The 18,171-nt window shown below is 53.0% G+C and overlaps 4 protein-coding genes across 7 annotated transcripts; 3 read left to right on the top strand and 1 right to left on the bottom strand.

Annotated features, from left to right (window-relative positions):
* The first annotated feature begins 160 nt into the window (after positions 1-160).
* parp1 (poly (ADP-ribose) polymerase 1) lies at positions 161-6,684 on the top strand. Its single transcript, XM_085937507.1, has 23 exons — positions 161-438; positions 958-1,123; positions 1,177-1,295; positions 1,514-1,728; positions 1,850-1,940; positions 2,022-2,138; positions 2,211-2,387; positions 2,525-2,687; positions 2,783-2,923; positions 2,985-3,233; positions 3,447-3,512; positions 3,623-3,755; positions 3,960-4,155; positions 4,221-4,349; positions 4,415-4,498; positions 4,630-4,752; positions 4,839-4,967; positions 5,053-5,151; positions 5,270-5,422; positions 5,509-5,636; positions 5,723-5,784; positions 5,870-5,984; positions 6,076-6,684. The coding sequence occupies exons 1-23, from the start codon at positions 316-318 to the stop codon at positions 6,155-6,157; spliced, it is 3,060 nt and encodes a 1,019-aa protein (XP_085793633.1). The 5' UTR covers positions 161-315; the 3' UTR covers positions 6,158-6,684.
* Positions 6,685-6,864: 180 nt separating this feature from the next.
* Positions 6,865-10,837, top strand: lin9 (lin-9 DREAM MuvB core complex component). Of its 4 annotated transcripts, none has more exons than XM_085937513.1 (14): positions 6,865-6,970; positions 7,641-7,673; positions 7,846-7,937; positions 8,014-8,249; positions 8,325-8,450; positions 8,527-8,684; positions 8,780-8,913; positions 9,015-9,143; positions 9,222-9,323; positions 9,481-9,561; positions 9,636-9,761; positions 9,837-10,019; positions 10,098-10,195; positions 10,326-10,837. In XM_085937513.1, exons 1-14 carry the CDS (start codon positions 6,940-6,942, stop codon positions 10,429-10,431), a joined length of 1,635 nt encoding a protein of 544 aa, XP_085793639.1. In that variant the 5' UTR covers positions 6,865-6,939; the 3' UTR covers positions 10,432-10,837. The 4 variants fall into 4 exon arrangements, with proteins under 4 accessions (XP_085793639.1, XP_085793636.1, XP_085793635.1 ...); XM_085937510.1 differs by having other exon boundaries at positions 6,928-6,970; positions 7,766-7,937; XM_085937509.1 differs by lacking the exon at positions 6,865-6,970 and adding an exon at positions 6,981-7,327.
* An 11-nt stretch (positions 10,838-10,848) lies between these two features.
* Positions 10,849-13,269, bottom strand: mixl1 (Mix paired-like homeobox). The gene is made up of 4 exons (XM_085937516.1): positions 12,320-13,269; positions 11,762-11,985; positions 11,557-11,659; positions 10,849-11,491 (listed from the first exon to the last, which is right to left on the bottom strand). Exons 1-4 carry the CDS (start codon positions 12,405-12,407, stop codon positions 11,013-11,015), a joined length of 894 nt encoding a protein of 297 aa, XP_085793642.1. The 5' UTR covers positions 12,408-13,269; the 3' UTR covers positions 10,849-11,012.
* A 1,173-nt stretch (positions 13,270-14,442) lies between these two features.
* acbd3 (acyl-Coenzyme A binding domain containing 3) lies at positions 14,443-17,922 on the top strand. The gene is made up of 8 exons (XM_085937508.1): positions 14,443-14,764; positions 15,271-15,412; positions 15,561-15,701; positions 15,840-15,998; positions 16,080-16,254; positions 16,389-16,596; positions 16,886-17,173; positions 17,286-17,922. The coding sequence occupies exons 1-8, from the start codon at positions 14,467-14,469 to the stop codon at positions 17,498-17,500; spliced, it is 1,626 nt and encodes a 541-aa protein (XP_085793634.1). The 5' UTR covers positions 14,443-14,466; the 3' UTR covers positions 17,501-17,922.
* The last annotated feature ends 249 nt before the right edge of the window (positions 17,923-18,171 follow it).

The following is an 18,171-nucleotide window of genomic DNA, read 5'->3' as shown; positions in this document are numbered from 1 at the left end:
CTCATAATGATTGACTTCATTTGGAATGTGTCGAAGTTTTCGTGTTGATTTACCAATCATGACGCTGCCAAGTGGACGGAGGAATTATTTGACAAATATGACCTTTTCAAGTGCACATACGGAGCAACTCCCCAGCGTTTCGGTTCGGTGTGCGAAAAGCGAGCGAGAAGGAGACCTCCTGTTTGCCCGCTCTCTCTCTCTGAACAGGCCAGCACGCGGGCTTTGCCGCTTCCGATTGTTGTGTCGAGTGTTCGTTCGACAACAAACTTTGGTCTTTTTCTCTTCGTCCGTTTTTCCCTCCAAAACAAGACGAAGATGGCCGACTCTCAAGAGGACAAGCTTTACAAGGCCGAGTACGCCAAGAGCAGCCGCGCGTGGTGTAAGAAGTGCAAGGAAAACATCGCCAAAGACTCGCTCCGAATGGCCATCATGGTGCAGGTTAGCGCCGTCCGTCTCCGCTTCTCAAATTTGACCCAAACCATCCGAGCTAAGGGGCTCACGTCGAGTTTTCTTCATTTAGCTACCTTTGAAACAATACGAAGCGTCATTGTTGATTGAAGTTCATATTTTCACACGTTGAATGTACGCATGGGTTGTGCAGGCGGAAGCCGTTGTTAGCTTTTTGAAAGGCTGACTGACTGACGTCGGCCACTGGCAATGACCCCTTCCTTCACGGTGGGTCTCTTGCCCCCTCCTCATTTCATTGGCGTGCGTGCCAAAGGTTGAACGTCAAGTTTCGGTTATTACTGCAAATTCGCACCCAAAATCAGTGGTCCGAAGGTATTAGCTCATTCACACTATCGTTACTGCATCAGATTGAGAGCCTCAATCAGGTCGATTTGTACTGCCTCTTTGACACATTCAACGTTTTCAAGCATTTCCGGTGATCTTTCAAGACCCCGCCCGCAATGACCCCAAAATATGGTGCTAACATTGATGGTTTTGCATTGCTTCCAGTCACCAATGTTTGATGGCAAGGTCGCACACTGGCATCACTTCTCTTGCTTCTGGCTGCGAGCGGCGGCCCAGTCCCCTTCCGACATCGACGGCTTCTCCGCCCTTCGCTGGGAAGACCAGGAGAAAGTCAAGAAGGCCATCGAAAGCGGCGGAACTGCAGGAGGAGGTCGGTCTCCGTTCCGAAGCCTGACCAATTGGTCGCTGATTGTGTTTTTGTAGGAAAAGGGGCTGAGAAGGGTGGCGGCGCGCAAGCGGAGAAGACGCTCAACGGCTTTGCCGTGGAATACGCCAAATCCAACCGCAGCACATGCAAGGGCTGCGAGATTAAAATAGCAAAGGTTTGTTCTCGTCTCTTTTGTCCACAATGAAGAATTTATTCCCTCGACGTGAATGACCCTAATCCATTTTGCTTGGAATGCAGAGCAAGCATTGTCCTTAAAAAGAACCCATTCATTCATTCATTCATTCCCCTGTGGTAACATCTGCAACAAAGCAAGCGCTGCACGATAATTCTCATGGGCATACAGAGCCTCGACATTTTTGGCTTAACCGGCAGGATCAGATCCGCGTGTCTAAGAAGACGGTGGATCCGGAGAAGCCCCAGCTGGGCCTGATCGACCGCTGGTACCACACGGCCTGCTTCGTGGCCCGCAGGGAGGAGCTGGACTTCAAGCTGGAGTGCAGCGGCGCCCAGCTCAAGGGCTTCAACGCGCTCAAGGCCGAGGACAAGGAGGAGCTCAAGAAGAGGCTTCCGGCAGTCAAAGCCGAAGGGTGAGCGCAATCGTCTTTCGTATCACATTGAATAACTTCAGAATTGGAATGTCAACGATTGGTTGAGGGGAGGAAAAAAAAAAAAAAAACCAAAAAAAGCCTTTTCTTGCTTCTCTTCCAGAAAGCGCAAAAACCAAGAGTTGGACGGAGTGTCAAAGAAGCAGAAGAAGGAGGAGGATGCGGAAAAGAAAAAGTTGGACGCTCAGTTGAAGGTAACGTTGACTCCCATTTGATTGTCACGTCCATCACCCCCACCCCTGCTTCACTCAAGCAGCGTTTGTGTGACCTGGCAGGACCAAAGCCAGCTGATCTGGAGCATTAAAGACAAACTGAGGAAGCATTGCTCCATCAACGACATGAAGGAGCTGCTCATTGCTAACGGCCAGGAGGTTCCTTCGGGAGAGTCCAACGTGAGCGCGTCGGCAAAAAAACAAAACAAATCTTTGCCCGAGCTTTTGGTCAAACCCCGACCGAACCGACAGGTTGTGGACAGCTTGGCCGACGGCATGGCCTTCGGCGCGCTGGAACCCTGCAAGGAGTGCTCGGGCCAGTTGGTCTTCAAGGGCGGCGCCTATCACTGCTCCGGGGACATCTCGGCCTGGACAAAGTGCGTGTACAGAACCGCCAAACCCCAACGCAAAGACTGGCTCACCCCCAAGGTACGGACGGCCACCGAAAAAGGTGTCATCTTAGAAGTTCACAAAAGGACAGCTTTCCTGTTAGCCGCCAATGCTATTGCCAGTGCTGTAGTACGCAAAGAGCTCCTTATCAAAAGGACAAGATCTTTCCATTTTAGGAATTCCACGAAGTTCCTTTCCTCAAGAAGTTCAAGTTTGAGCGACAGGACAGAGTTTACCCCAAGGAGGCGGCGCCCGCTCCGAGCCAAGCCGCGCTCAAAGCCGAGCCTCTGGCCGGCGTCTCCGGCGTCCCCGCTGTGCTGCCGGAGGGCGGCCCTTCCGGTAAGACGCCAGACCAAACGTCCGGTCCGGGAGCATGGGCGGGGCGGCTGGCCGGCCGGCCCCTCACGCTGCCTTGCCTCTCTGTGCCGCCGCAGACAAACCTCTCAGCGGCATGAAGCTGATGACTGTCGGCAAACTGTCCAAGAATAAAGATGACGTCAAGGCGGCCGTGGAGGAGCTGGGGGGGAAGATCGGCACGGTGGCCAACAAGGCTTCTCTCTGCATCAGCACCAAGAGTGAGAAAGCCCGCCGCAAATCTCCGTGTCGCCCGCTTCACGTGTCATGTCGTGCTCGCAGAGGAGGTGGAGAAGATGAGCAAGAAAATGGAGGAGGCCAAGGAGGCGGGCGTGCGCGTGGTCTCCGAGGAGTTCCTCACCGACGTCAAGTCGTCGGGCAAAGCTCTCCGGGAGCTGGTCTCCCTGCACGCCATCTCCCCGTGGGGGGCCGAGGTCAAGGTGGAGGCGCCCGCTGCTGCCGCCGCCGCGCCCTCCAAGTCGGGGGCCGCTGCTTCTTCCAAGAGCGCTGGCAGAGTCAAAGAGGAAGAAGGTGAAAGAAAAGTACTCAGCAGAAAAGTGCCATGGCCCACGCTCCGCTACATCTCGAGCTTGCTTGTCAGCAAACAATGTGCGGCGGACGTGCCAGCTAAGTAGTGGAAAATACGGACACCTCGCCGTTTGCTTGGATTGCGGGTTGTTGGTTTGTGACCTCAACTTCCTTTCTCGGGTGTAATTCAAATTTGAAACGTGTTCACTGTTCCAGGTAAGAGCAAAGCCAAGAAGATGAAACTGACAGTCAAAGGAGGCGCTGCCGTCGATCCGGACTCAGGTGGCCTCCCTCACTTTAAATACATTACCGCCACGTGCTTGTTGTCCTTTCTTCATGGTCTCTGAACTTGCTCCGTCGATGAACATCGACCGATGTTGCCTCCTCCTCAGGTCTGGAGAACAGTGCTCACGTTTTGGAGCAGAATGGCAAAATGTACAGCGCCACACTGGGCCTGGTGGACATCATGCGGGGAACCAACTCCTACTACAAACTGCAGCTGCTGGAGGACGACGTACAGAAAAGGTCTGTGAGAAGAAAAGAAAAGAAAAAAAATAATCATCGCACTCATAGTTCCTCGTTGTTCTACTGCCCCCCTGTGGCCACGTCGCGCACAGCAAAAGGCACCGCAGTGACTGAGTTCATGGCGACGCAGCAGCAGTTGACTTCTTAACATTTGATTTCAATACATTGTGACTGCACGTTCTTAGCCGTTTGCCTCGGCCGCAGGTACTGGGTGTTCCGCTCGTGGGGCCGGGTGGGCACCACCATCGGGGGCAACAAGCTGGACAAAATCGGCGACAAGAACTCGGCGCTCAACAACTTCCTGTCGGTGTACAAAGAAAAGACGGGCAACGAATGGGGCGCCTCCAACTTCACCAAGTACCCCAACAAGTTCTACCCGCTGGAGATCGACTACGGACAGGTCGGCCCCAACAAACGCGCACAAACGCGACACTCGCTCGGCACTAACGACGCTTGCGACGGCAGGACGAAGAAGCCGTGAAGAGGCTGACGGCCACGGCGGGAACCAAGTCCAAGCTGGCCAAACCCATCCAGGATCTGATCAAGCAGATCTTTGATGTGGAAAGCATGAAGAAGGCCATGGTGGAGTTTGAGGTGGGCTCAGCGCTTCCCGCTTTCAGTTACGCCAAAACGCCAGCCTTTTTCTTGGCCTTTTTCAGATTGACCTCCAGAAGATGCCGCTGGGAAAACTGAGCAAGAGACAAATTCAGAACGCTTACGCTCTCCTCACCGAAGTGCAGCAGGTCAGTTTACGGGAGAGAGAAAAAAAAAAACCAACAACAACTTGCTGGTTGCTGTTCATGCGCAACTGTCCTTTTCTGGCTCTAAGTCGAAATACTTTGGTGACGAGAAAAACGGTACTTCCCCGGTACAGGCGGTGTCGGACAACGCGGCCGAGTCGCACGTTTTGGATTTGTCCAATCGCTTCTACACGCTGATCCCGCACGACTTTGGCATGAAGAAACCTCCGCTGCTCAGCAACCTGGACTACATTCAGGTATGCGCTCGCCAGGCCAAAGTCAGCGCCGGGATCCAAACATGCGTGCGTCGCCGGGATCCAAACATGCGTGCGTCGCCGGGCAGGCTAAAGTTCAGATGCTGGACAACCTTTTGGACATCGAAGTGGCTTACAGTCTACTGAGAGGAGGAGCGCAGGACAACCAGAGCGACCCCATCGATATCAACTATGAGAAGCTCAAGACCGACATTGAGGTCGGGATGGATGCCTCTGGCGTTTGGATCCGTCCGTGTCTGCCTGTGTCTACAATTTATTTATTTTTTCGGGGGGTTGGGGTAGGTTGTGGACAAAGGCACGCCGGAGGCTGACATCATTCTGCAATATGTCAAGAACACGCACGCAGCCACGCACAACACGTACACGCTGGAAGTACAAGAGGTAAGGAAGGCTCCTTCGGCCCCAAATACTGCAACTTTACCATAGGAAGGAACTCCTGAAAAGCTTTGCCCACGCAGAGCGATGCAATTTGAGATGATTGAAACCAGCGTACTTTCAGATTTTCAAAATCAAGCGCGAGGGAGAGCGCCAGCGCTTCCGGCCCTTTGAGGAGCTTCACAATCGCCAGCTCCTGTGGCACGGCTCGCGCGCCACCAACTACGCCGGCATCCTGTCGCAGGGTCTTCGCATCGCCCCCCCGGAAGCCCCGGTGGTGAGTCTGGCGCCGGCCTCTATTTCAGAAGACCCCCACCCGGCACGGCCGCCTTCTCACCAACTTGTACCTTATTGTTTGGCTAGACGGGTTACATGTTTGGCAAAGGCGTCTATTTTGCCGACATGGTGTCCAAGAGCGCCAACTACTGTCACACCTCGCAGTCGGACCCCGTCGGCCTTCTGCTGCTGGCCGAGGTCGCCCTCGGCAACATGTGAGCGCCGACTATCCGGACGCGTGTCGGAAAGGGGGACCAAAGTCCCAGATGAATGGTGTTCATCTGTCTTTTCTCGATTCCAGGCATGAACTGAAAAAGGCCTCCCACATCACCAAACTACCAAAAGGCAAACACAGCGTTAAAGGTGCCACGCTCGCCCGCTTACTTTATGAGAAGAAATGGTACGGAAGGAAAGAAAATGCCAGTCAATGTTCGGTACTTGCGTGCAGGTTTGGGCCGAACCGCTCCCGAGTCGAGCGCCACCGCCACTTTAGACGGCGTGGAAGTACCTCTGGGGAAAGGAGTCAACACCAACATCGACGACACCAGTCTCCTCTACAACGAGTATCCTTGTAGCACGGGCCGGGCCGGCCTCTCGTCGTCGCTTGCGTTACCTTGATATTCCGCCTTCCCGTTTCCTTAACGGTGGCCACAGATACATTGTGTACGACGTATCCCAAATAAACCTCAAGTATCTCCTGAAGATTAAGTTCAACTACCAAACATCCTTGTGGTGAGGCGAGCAGCGGAGGGAGACCTGAGCGACCGACGCGCAATCCGGCCGGGGGCCCTCGCTTTGATTCCCGTCACTTTACGCTAGGTTTACCTGCTAACGCTCTCGCTTTGTATCCATCCATCCGGCCGGGTAGGTAGGTAGGTAGGTAGGTACTTTGAATGACACGTTTCCAGTTCAACGTGGTTTTTTGGTTTCCTGTTGAAAAGGCGTCGATTAGGAGATTAGCTTTAGGGAAGTCGTGGGAACCGGTGAGAGCGTTTGAGCCGACCAACTGACCTCCAAAAAAGACCCAATACAATATCAGTGTTACTGCAAATTAAAACCCACACAAAAGAATAACAATTTTAATGAAAACTAGTTCACCTCCTCCCCTGCTTTTTCCAGGGATTTGTGACTGCGCTCACCAGGCTTCTTCTGAGTTTGAAATACTGTAGTGAAGTCCCTTTCACACGTGTATATTGACATTGTTTTTGTCTCTTCGTGCATATTCTCTAGCGAAATAAATGAAAGTCCCTTCCTAAACGGCAATGTCGTCCTGTGTTCCATATTCATGTCCCAATATTGGGACACGGACACTGTTCTCGTGCTTTTGGCTCTAGTGCTCTCATTTTTTATGTCATTCCAAAAAAAAAAATTTTATTTTCGCGTAAACCGTTCTTGGCGTAAATGTAAGGTTTTTGGAGAGCGCACTTGTTTTCGTAGCGAAGGCCTCGCTCGGGGCATCGTCCCGACCCAGAATGCATTTTGACAAGCTCTTTGAAAAAGCGGCGCGGCTCATTCAAGATGGCGGAGTTGGACCAGCTGTTGGACGAGAGTGAGTAAAAACGACACCAAATTGCACCACCCGCTTTTGCTTGTTTCATACGCACAGCCACGGGCCCCGCTTCTCTGTCTATTTTTGAAGTCTTTTATTTTTGGTTATCATTTCGCCACCGAGTCTTCGCACCGACCCCAGTCGGCCGGGCTAATGCTGATTAGCACGAGAGGCTAGCGAAAGCTAACAGGGGAGTTTGTCAACTTTCTGGTACTTGTACCGAGTAAACAAATGTCGTTAGCCTCGCTGCTAATTAGCCGTGGCTAATAACTAAAGGAACCCCCGTTGCGTCCCGGTGGGGGAATAAACCACTCGGGCTTGTTTGCTAGATTAGCTGGCTGCGCTACGCGTTTTGTTGTAAGTTCAATGTTTTACCCGCCGCCTTTGTGTGACTTTGTGTCGATACAGAAATATGACGGCGGTTCACTTCTCAAGCAACAATTTGAGTCGGCGTGTAGTGTGCGCACCAAATGTTGCCAGCTGTCGCCGTCACGTTAACCGGGCTTGACAGCTCGATCCTCGGCTTAGGCCTCACTGAAGGCGAACCGAACCGGACCTCTTTGCATTTTGCAGCCATTGTGTTGCTGCGAGACGACGGATGTGTACATGTCATTGCTAAATGCATTACAATGAAGCCACCATGTGTCATTCTCCTGGTCTCTTCCTCTAGGCTCCTCGGCAGAGGCACTTGTCAGTCTCAAAGGTACGTGGCTTCTTTTGTTGTTCTTTCAACATTCTGCCTCGAAAGAGAAGTGCTAATTTTTCATGGGATGGCACCACATGCTTTGTCATTAGTCTCTTAGTCTGATGCCATTGATAAGTTATCACCTCAGAATGGCTCGCTCTTGCTCATCCTTCAAATGACCTCCTCGCAGAAGGAAGTTTGTCCAACACTCTGAATGAAAAGAACACCTTCCCAAGAGCTCACAACACACGGGGTCGCCAGTCCACCCTCACCATGGAAACGGCAAGCCATTTCCCTTACGCCGGTTAGCGTCGCGGCGCCAAATGTCATGAACGTCCGTCCGCCTTTGCCCTTACAGCCCACCCGCGGCTCAAAGAGGAGTCGCTACGAGGACGATCGTGCGGCGCAGCGCGTCCCGTCCAGATCACCGCGAAGGAGCCAGAGGGTCAACACCACACCGCAGAAATTTTCCAGTGTAGTGACGCCCGATAAGAAGTCGTCGCAGAGAATAGGGTTGCGATTACGAAACCTCCTCAAGCTGCCCAAAGCTCACAAGTGGTGCATCTACGAATGGTTCTATTCCAATATCGACAGGTAAGCTCCACGCTGACAAATGAATGGGAAAAACATTTGTGACTTCACACCTAATGTTTCTGTTTTGTCTCGCAGGCCTCTTTTTGAGGGCGACAATGAGTTCTGTCTGTGTCTCAAGGAGTCTTTCCCCACCTTGAAAACAAGGAAGTTGACGCGGGTGGAATGGGGGACCATCCGGAGGTTGATGGGGAAACCCAGACGGTCGGTACATACATCGCTCGCTCCTCAAACTTTGCCGTTTCATCTCAGGCTTTGAGCTGGCTTCTTTTTCGTCCAGGTGCTCATCGGCCTTCTTTGCCGAGGAGCGGACGGCGCTGCGGCAGAAGAGACAGAAGATGCGCCTGCTGCAGCACAGGAAACTGTCGGACGTGTCCGACTGCAAAGACCTCCCTGATGAAATCCCGCTTCCCCTCATCATAGGAACCAAAGTCACTGGTAACGCAGACAACCTCGTCGCTGCTCCAATTGTCGCTCCGAGGCGGCGGTGTCGAGTCAATCCGTGGCGTTTTGGTTATTTTGTCCTCGGGCAGCTCGACTGCGAGGCCTCCACGACGGCTTGTTCACCGGGCAGATCGACGCGGTGGACACCAGCGCGGCCACTTATCGCGTCACCTTTGACCGGAGCGGCCTGGGAACACACAACGTGCCCGACTACGAAGTTCTGGTGCGTCAAATCAGCCGAGGCGCGAGGGACCACGACGCTTTAGTCGTCACTTTGTGCTTCTCTTCTCTTTCGGTCGGTTTGTTTGTCGATCCGCCCGGCAGAGCAACGAGCCCAACGAGACCATGCCCATTGCGGCTTTTGCCCAGAGGCAGCGGACCGCTCGCTACGCGCACAACTTTGTGACTCCGCCTCGAGGTCCCTACCCGTCGGCAAGCGCTCCCGCTCTCATGGTACCTAGCGCTCGTTGCGGTGGTAAGATGCCTTGGGGTGCAAGTCCGCAAAAGGACTCCTAACGTGCCTCGCCTCAGGACCATGACCCTCTGATCAACCAGCCACCGTGGAGGACCAATCTGCCCGGCGCAGACGGAGACACCCTGGGCGGGTTTCCTGTCAAGTTCCTGGTCCAAGTGGTACGCGCGCCTCCACTTAGCACTTTGCCCACTCATTTGGGTGCTCGGCGGCTCTCGACACGCCACGTCGCTGGATCCTCTTCTGGCATGCTTTGCAATGAATGCGGGCCTATCCGGTCGGTCCCGCTAACATCGTTTGCCCGCTCTCTCTCACCAGACGAGGTTATCCAAGATCCTGATGATCAAGAAGGAGCACATCAAGCACTTGAAAGAAATGAACACTGAAGCGGAGAAGATGGTACAAACGTTGCAGATGTTTAAGAAACACTTGAGGTGGAGTTGCATCGGTCGTTTTTCTTCTTCTTCTTCCAGAAATCCTACGCCTTGCCCATTGAGCTGGACTTCCAGAAGCGCTACGCGTCCATCGTGCTTGAGCTGGAGCATCTCAACAAAGATCTCAACAAAGTTCTGCACGAGGTGCAGCAGTTCTGTTGCGAGGTAAACGGCGGCGGCGGCGGACGGGAGAGCGCAGAGCGAGCGTGTTGACGGCTCCGTCCTCGGTTTGGCGCGCAGCTCTCTCCGGACCAGGCGGCGCTTCCCGCCGAGCACCCGGCCGACCTGCGGCGCCACTGCGAGGACGAGGCCCGGCAGATGGTGCGGCTGAGCCACTCCTCCAAGGACGGCCGGCAGAGCGTGAGCAACGGCGGGCTCACGCATCTGGTTTCGCGGCTCACGGCGCTGCTGCTGCAGATCAAGGTGGCCAGCTGGTCTCACGCGGCCACTTTTTGAAGGCCGTCCTTGACGTCCCGCGCGGTGGCCGTTGTTGTGTTTCAGTGCCTGGCGGACGGCGGCGACCTGAATTCCTTTGAGTTCAAATCGCTCACAGACTCCCTGGATGACATCAAAGCATCCATCGATCCCTCCAACCTCAGGTAGCTTAGATCCTCCCTCGCCTTATTTCGCTCGCTCCTTCTCCCAGCCCCGACAAACCCCACGCGGTTGAACGGAACTGGGCCGAAGCCGTTCGTGACCCACCTGGTCCCTCCCGCCTTGTGCTCGCAGTTGCTTCCAGAACAACGTGGAGATCCACGTGGCGCACATCCAGAGCGGCCTGAGTCAGCTGGGCAATTTGCACGCCTTTTCGGCCAACAACACCAACGCGGTGTGAGCGGCAATAGGCCTCTGCTCTTTCGCCGCAGAAATTGGTGCCAAAGTTCGACTGATGGAATCGGTGCGTATTTATTTATTTCAGCAACAATGTTTTGCCCGCTCAGGCACTGTTGAGAGCAAAGGCAAAAGGATGTTTTATAAAAGTGTAGATAGTTGTACAATATTTGTGATATAATTCCTACTGTTGGCCTTTTGTACTTTTTCTGGGCTCTCCAAAAGTAACTTTGGTTGTTGTTTTTTTTGGTTTGAAAAGGAAAGTTAGCTCCTGGGGGTGGCCACCTCATTGTTGCATTTCTGCATGAGTCACATTCGCCGTGACTGATTGCTTGCTATTGTATATGCAAGCGCCTTGTATATATGTGTTTGTCTTTTTGATATTAAATATTGTTAAGAGGAACATTGGATTCAAGACAAAACAAAGCTTTTTATTTCAACTTCACCATCAATAGATACAAACAATTACAATGCCGGCCGGGCTCATTAAAGGACAAGCGAGCACATTTGTGGATCTAGCTCCGATTTTTTTTTCAGGCTTTATGTATACCAAGGTTATGGCAACACGTGCGGACGGCCAAGTCGTTATATAAAGTCACTAAATCCCACCAAGACCTCCTTCTCCCAGTCCGAGTCTGAATCGGAAAAGTCGGCCGCGTCTGCGCCGTGCATGGGGGAGAATCCATCAAAGGGCTCCCCCGCCCTCACGTCTTTGACCGACGACCCGACAAAGTTGCTGCGCGCGGGGATGGGCGGGATCACCACCTTCATCTCGGGCCCAATGGTCTTGTTGGGAGGGAAGTTGTCGTAGTCCACCAGAACCTTGGGACGGCCGGCGGAGGCGTCCTCGAAGGGGTACGTGGGAACGTCGCCCGCGCCGGTCTCGCCGAGATGCAACTGCTTGCTTTTCGCTCGCCGCGCGTCTTTCTCGTAGAGGCGGGATGTCGGCAAATGGCTGCCGTCTGATTTGGTCCCGCGGGGGTCCTCGACCGGGCTGCTTCCGTAGGCATGGTCCGCTCCAAAAGCAGTCCTGCGAGCCGCTGTAGTGTGGCTGTTGTCATAAACTGAGAAAATATTGAGCAAACATGAAAATGGGTTCTCTCCCAAATGTAAGGTGAGTTGCGTTTGCCTGGGTTCATCTTGTCGGGAAGCCGGCTAAAAGATGCCGGTGAATTGGCTGCCGAGGAGCCCACTTGGCGACGAGATTTGGCTCGCCTGTTCTGGAACCACACCTGAAAGTCAATAGGGGGGTGGGGACAAGGACCAATAATGGTGACCAAAGAAAGAGCTTTTGGATTGCGGGGCGGGAGCATGACTCTCAATTGGAAACACACCTGTATTCTGGACTCAGGCAGACCGGTGAGTGCCTCGAGCCACTCCCTCAGGTAAATATCTGGATACTTGGTGTTGGTATACACTTTCTCCAGTACCTCGATCTGCTGCTGGGTGAAGTTGGTCCTCTTCCTCCGGTGGGTCAGGATGGCCACGCATTTGTCGGCTCGCGGCACCGGGGCAGCCACCGTGGCCGTGTAGTTTGGTAAGTCTACGCCGCCAATATCTGAAGGGGTTGATGAGGCAAGTCGAGCAAAAAAAACAAAAAAACAATCTCGAGGCAGCGCTGTGGTCAGCATTACTCGGTAATATAAAATGTGAATTCTACAAATAATCGTGCCGCAATAAAAAAATATTTTTGCCAATACTTATACACCAATCAAAGGGATAGATTACAATTAGTACAAAATGTCTATTTTTTTCTCCGAACAATCTACTTCATATATGTATTTTCATGTTTTTTTGGGGGGGAAAAAGTCAAAATAGTGCCTCATATAAATATCTTGCACTAGCCAAGAAGTAACGTGGAGCATTGAAAGTCGAAAGGAGCGACGCCTTACCCGAGTTGCCCATCTGGAGGCTTCCTTCGTGATACATCTGCAAGTGGTTGAGGTCGCCGACAGACAGGTTTCCGTGGATGGCCGACATGGTTCACGTCTCCCAAGAAAGTGAGCTCCGAACACGTCCGCCCGTAGTTAAATGTTCCGACGGATCAAAGGTGTGACGTGCAAAGTGTGAACTAGGCGGCCGTCGACGCTCAGCGTCAACTTCAGACGCCTCCGGAGGTGTGAAGCTCCGGTGGGCCGCCGCAAGAACCCCCCCCGTGCAAAAGAGCTTTAATGGCATGATGCGCGTTCAATACACATCGGCAGAGAAAACATTGATCCATCCGCTTTTGCATGGCTTGAGCTATTAATGGAGCTGTCACCTTCAGAGACCGTCGGAAACTACCATCTTCCTCTCTGACGACGCAAGCTCCAAACTCGGATGTCGAATAGTTGTGAGAAAGAGGAGAAATCATGGCAAAGGTAAAAAAACAAAACAAAAAAAACGAGGCCCAAATATTGAAATTGAGCGGGAAAAAAATAGATATAAATCATTGGAAGTCAGCGTCAATCATGATCACCAATAAAGTTTCCTAGAAAAAAAAGCCATAGCTACCTACCCTGCAAAATGAGTTTTCCAGCAATTCCAAAAATGTCCATTGTTTCATAAGGGCACGCTTGTTTCTAGGATGTCCAACAATTCCGTTGCTCTTAAGCGATGGCGCTGCTATTGTTCCTCCAGTTAACATCAACTAAATGATGTCTGTGGCTCTGGACTTTGAACCAGGCTGCACATACCGTAAGAAGTGATTCAGTGACAACAAAGTGTGTCACAATACACAAAGCCAAGTTCAAAAGTGCTCCGAGGTGCTTGACACCTGAATGGCCGGCCTCATTAAATCATCGCAAGGCTCAGGTCCAGAGGTGAGGCCACATCCACTTCTTCCTGTCTAGTTGTGACTTCATGTAAACTTTAGACAAAAACCAATACCACATGTACTCTTCAGGGATTTCAATAAACACGCAAGGAGATTGGGGAAAAATGGATCGTCAGTAGGAATAGAATACTAGGATCGGGTACTAACTATAGTTATTGCACTGGTTGTCTCACTAGATAGATATCTGATATCTTAGATATGACCAATGGCCATCTGTGTGAGATCAGATATCACAGATATCACTTTTTTCAAATGTTGCCATTTGTTTTATTCTTGGACTCATATGCGCTACTGTGATAAGTGAATTTCCCCGCTGTGGGATGAATAAAGTTCTATCATGCCCCAAAATGCTCACAGGTTATCTCACCAGTTATCTCACTAGATACAATCTGACACATCTGTGTGTGATCCATGTGAGTTTAAAAAATGATCCATCTATCAAGAAATCATCTTGAAATAAGGCTAAATGGGGCATGATGTCGATCATCATAAAGCAACACATATTGAAATGTCCCCCTACCATACCACAAGTTTTAATTGAAGAGCGCTGGACTGTTAACATATCACTGCAGAACGGGGGGGGGTCATTAACCCACCCGTCTGTCTGTTCAATGTATAATGGTTAGTTGAAGAAAAAAAAAAAGTAAGTAGTGTGAGGTGTCAAACGGACGGACGACCCAGTACATTCAGTGGCGGGGCGGCTCGACTCTGAATTACTCCTTGAGCCAGACGATTTGCACTCCCCCCAATTGCATTTGTTGATTTCTTCGTGCAACTGCTTGAAGGGCTGCAGGGAAACGCCGTCAAGTGGCTTGCGTGCGTGCGTGCGTCCGTGCGTACGGGAACCGAGAAAGCTCAATTCAAATGGAACCAAGCGCGTTTGACAAACTGCAGAAAAGCGGACTACCTCTTCGGACAATACAGCATAAACGACGCGACGCGACTACATTGTGTATCCAACGGCAGCCCTGTTATTAAGGGCAATGTTTGTATCCAAAACTATTGGAACTAGTGCTCGGGCGGACAGCAATTCTGAAACAAATTTGAAAAACTTCATTATATCGGTCAATCGTAAATATATTAAACAATGAAAATGTTTGATGCGTCAAAATTCGATTTGAAGTGTTGGGAGAAAAAAAATGTATGAAGCGCAGCGCTATATCCCGGAAGTTCCGTCAGGACAACCGGAAGTAGGTACGTGGCCGCTTCAGCTGACAGTCTGCAATGATGGCGACCGAGGTTCACAGCGGCTACCTCGACAGCGCCGCGTCCAGCCGGCTCGAAGTATCCATCGACGGCCTCACGCTCAGCCCGGACTCTGAGATAGAGCAGGGCCAGTCGGAGGAGACGCCGCCGCTGCCGCCACAGGACGCCGCCGCGCAGCCCGACAGCCAAACACCGGCCACCCTTGAGGGAGGCGACGACGACGACGACGATGGAGAGTCTGACAAATTGTCCGTAGAGACCAAATGGGGATTCGCCCTCCAAGAGCTCTACGGACTGGCGCTCAAGTTTTTCAAAGGTAGGCTTCATTTCGAATGCCGCCGAAACGGCTAGCGAGTGAAGCTAGCCGCGGCTAGGCTAACTGTCACCTCGCAGGCGACCGAAGGGTGACGTTAGCATGTCGCTACTTGTGCTTCCGCGTCGGTCACGATCGATTGAGTGAGTGAGTGATTATTTCATGCGTACGTCTTTCCCGTTCTGGTGTCGTCGCTCGCTTGGCGTTGTTTGGGAACTGCAAGTGCGGCTCTTCAAATGAAAACCAGTTGACATGTAGCGCGCTAGCAACCGAATGGATTCGCCTTCAATTCATGTTCCGCCGCGGACATCTTCTGCACTTTGTATTCTTTGGCCGATGATCTTGACACTCTTGAGGAGGAGGTGAAGCGCAAAACCAAGCATTTGTTATTTGGGGCAAGCGAGCTATTTATTGGATCAAGTGGCCAGGAACAATGAAGTGAAGTTGCTTGGACTACAATACAGTCAGTCCCTGCCTTTTGTTTGATTGCAAACTTTGTTGTGGGGCAGACAAGGACGGCAAAGCCTTCCACCCGACCTACGAGGAGAAGCTGCGGCTGGTGGCCCTGCACAAACAGGCGCTGCTGGGCCCTTACAACCCCGACGCGTCCCCCGAGGTGGGCTTCTTTGATGTGCTGGGCAACGACCGCAGGTAACGGCGGCCCGCCGCACGCAGGCTTCCTCTCCGCTCTGCCCTTCGACAAGGCTTTTCGGCTTTTCTTTTTCCAAAGTCCTTTTGGTCGTACGCGCCTCCCTGTTAGGTCCTCATTTCTTTTCTTTCTTGTTTTGTCTGAGCGCAGAAAAGAGTGGGCCTCCCTGGGCAACATGGAGAAGGAGGAGGCCATGGTGGAGTTTGTGCGTCTGCTCAACAAGTGCTGCAACCTCTTTGCGCCTTACGTCACCTCGCACAAGATCGAGCGGGAGGAGCAAGACCGCAAAAGGTCCCCCCCCCCCCCGCCCCACCACAGCACATTTTTGAAGATGTGTGCCGCTTGCACGCCGAACCTGGGCTAAAGCCACGGCGGGATCGTCGGCCCCAAATCTCGCTCCAAAAACGCTAATGGCGGTTTGCCTCCCAGGAGGGAGGAAGAGGAGCGGCAGCGGCAGGAGGCGGAGGAACGCGAGAGGCAGCGGCAGGAGGAGGAGAGGCGGAGGCTGGAGGAGGAGGAGAGGCGGCGGCGGGAGGAAGAGGAAAGGCGACAGGCGGAGGAGGAGAGGCTACGAGTGGAGCAGCAGAAGTGCGTGCGAGGCCCGGTCGCTCGGCCGCCGTCCGTCCCCGGCGCGCATTTTTCACCCCGTGGCCTCGTTGCGCTCGGCAGGCAGCAGATCATGGCTGCCCTGAACGCCCAGACGGCGGTGCAGTTCCAGCAGTACGCCGCCCAGCAGTACCCCGACAGTCCCGAGCAGCAGACGGGCCTCATCCGCCAGCTGCAGGAGCAGCACTACCAGCAGTACATGCAGCAGCTCTACCAGGTCCAGCTGGCCCAGCAGCAGGTGGGTGCCACGCATCCCTCCCGTTTACATGGCCGGCCGGCCGGCTGGCCGGCTGGCTGGCGCGCAACTTGAACCGCTTCCGGTCCGTGGCCGCATGCCCTTATGTAAGCCCCGCCCCCTTTCTCTCATCGCAGGCGGCCTTGCAGCAGCAGCAGCAGCAACAACACGCCGAGTCTGTGGCGCACGGCCACCAGGGGGCTTGTTGCGCCGGCGAGCCACCCGCCGTGTCGCCTTTGCCGCCTTCGCTGGAGGACACGCCGTCCCTCAACGGCGGCGAGCCCTGCCTGGAGAACGCGCAGCCCGAGCCGGCCGAGGAAGCGTCCGAGAACGGACCTCTGTTTGGTGAGTCCGGAGCAAAGCATTTCCTTCTCTTTTTTCCCCCAAAAGCTGAGATTCTGTCTGTTTCCAAATGAAATAGTTTGAATATTATTTTTTCTTTCAGAAAATGTATTTCATCGTAGAGCAGGAGCCGTACGCACTGTCAGTATGTATGTGGGGACAGAATAGGAACTGACTATTTCCTCGTTCACACTAGCTTCCGTTTGGCATTGTGCGGTGATCAGGAAAGAAGGAAGGCCAGCCACGGTTTGTAAACGCGGCCGCTGCCCTTGTTTCTCCTTTGACTCTGCAGCCGACTCTCCGGCCGTCATCGCCGCCCCCTCCATGTGGACGAGGCCCCAAATCAAAGACTTCAAAGAGAAGATCCGGCAGGACGCCGACAGCGTGATCACGGTGGGCCGCGGCGAGGTGGTGACGGTGCGCGTGCCCACGCACGAAGAGGGCTCCTACCTCTTCTGGGAATTCGCCACCGACTATTACGACATCGGCTTCGGGGTCTTCTTCGAGTGGACGGACGCGGCTTCGGCCTCGGTCAGCGTACACGTGTCCGAGTCGAGCGACGAGGATGAGGACGAGGACGGTGAGGATGGGCGGGGCGGTGCGGGCGGGGCTGGGGCCACGCATCGACAGAGCGCCTCGCCGGCTATTTGTTAAAAAACGCCACTTCTTACCTAGCGGTTGGTTGCCCGCAGGCGAGCCGGCCGGCGAGGAGGAGAAGGCCAAGAAGGAGGCCGGCAAGCCTCAGGTGGACGAGATAGTGCCGGTGTACCGGCGGGACTGCCACGAGGAGGTGTACGCCGGCAGCCACCAGTACCCCGGCCGCGGCGTCTACCTGCTCAAGTTCGACAACTCCTACTCACTGTGGCGCTCCAAGAGTGTTTACTACAGAGTCTACTACACCAGATAAGCCTGAAGACAAACGCTGGGGAAGGGACGGACGGACGGGACCAAGGAGCGTGCCTGTGTGTGTGTGTGCGTGCGTGTGCGTGTGTGCGTGCTATCCATTTATACAATACATTGTACGTGCGCCAGGGTAGGGAGACGACTTATTTCTGAACTCGCCACCACAGGGAGACAAATGAACACACCTCCAGTCCTGTTGCGTTTCTCTTTGGTGAAGGGACCATTGAATGGAATGTCCCCACATGGAAGACATGTTTGCTTTCCCATCAGCCACATTTGACAAAAGATGATTGCTCTTTAACCCCCGGCCGCTTCGCCCTGTCCTGTCCAGCTCATTACAATTGACGAAGCAAGTAGACTCCACTTCAACTGGTCTCCAGAACATCACTGAAAGGATGGAACTACAAGTACATGACTTTTTTTTTTCCAATTCAAACAGGCATCATTTCCCCCTCCCCAAAGCGTCGTCTTCTGCGCAATTGTGTTTTTCACACTCACTCTCGAGCCTTTGTTGTGTAAATAATTCTATAAATAAGTTTATGTAAGGGAGGCTTTTTAGACAAGGTCTGAGGGTTCTGAAAATTCAGTGCACTGGCGGAAGTATGGTAAATAAGATATGTTATACGTTTGATCCCACTTGAATGAATGTCTAAAATAGAACAAAAAAAAGGTATA

This window comes from Syngnathus leptorhynchus, chromosome 18 (genome assembly GCF_054491065.1).
Source record: "Syngnathus leptorhynchus isolate UIUO chromosome 18, UIUO_Slep, whole genome shotgun sequence".
Classification (NCBI taxonomy): Eukaryota; Metazoa; Chordata; class Actinopteri; order Syngnathiformes; family Syngnathidae; genus Syngnathus; species Syngnathus leptorhynchus.
Note: the sequence above shows the minus strand (reverse complement) of the source record. Positions and strands in the feature narration are given on the sequence as shown.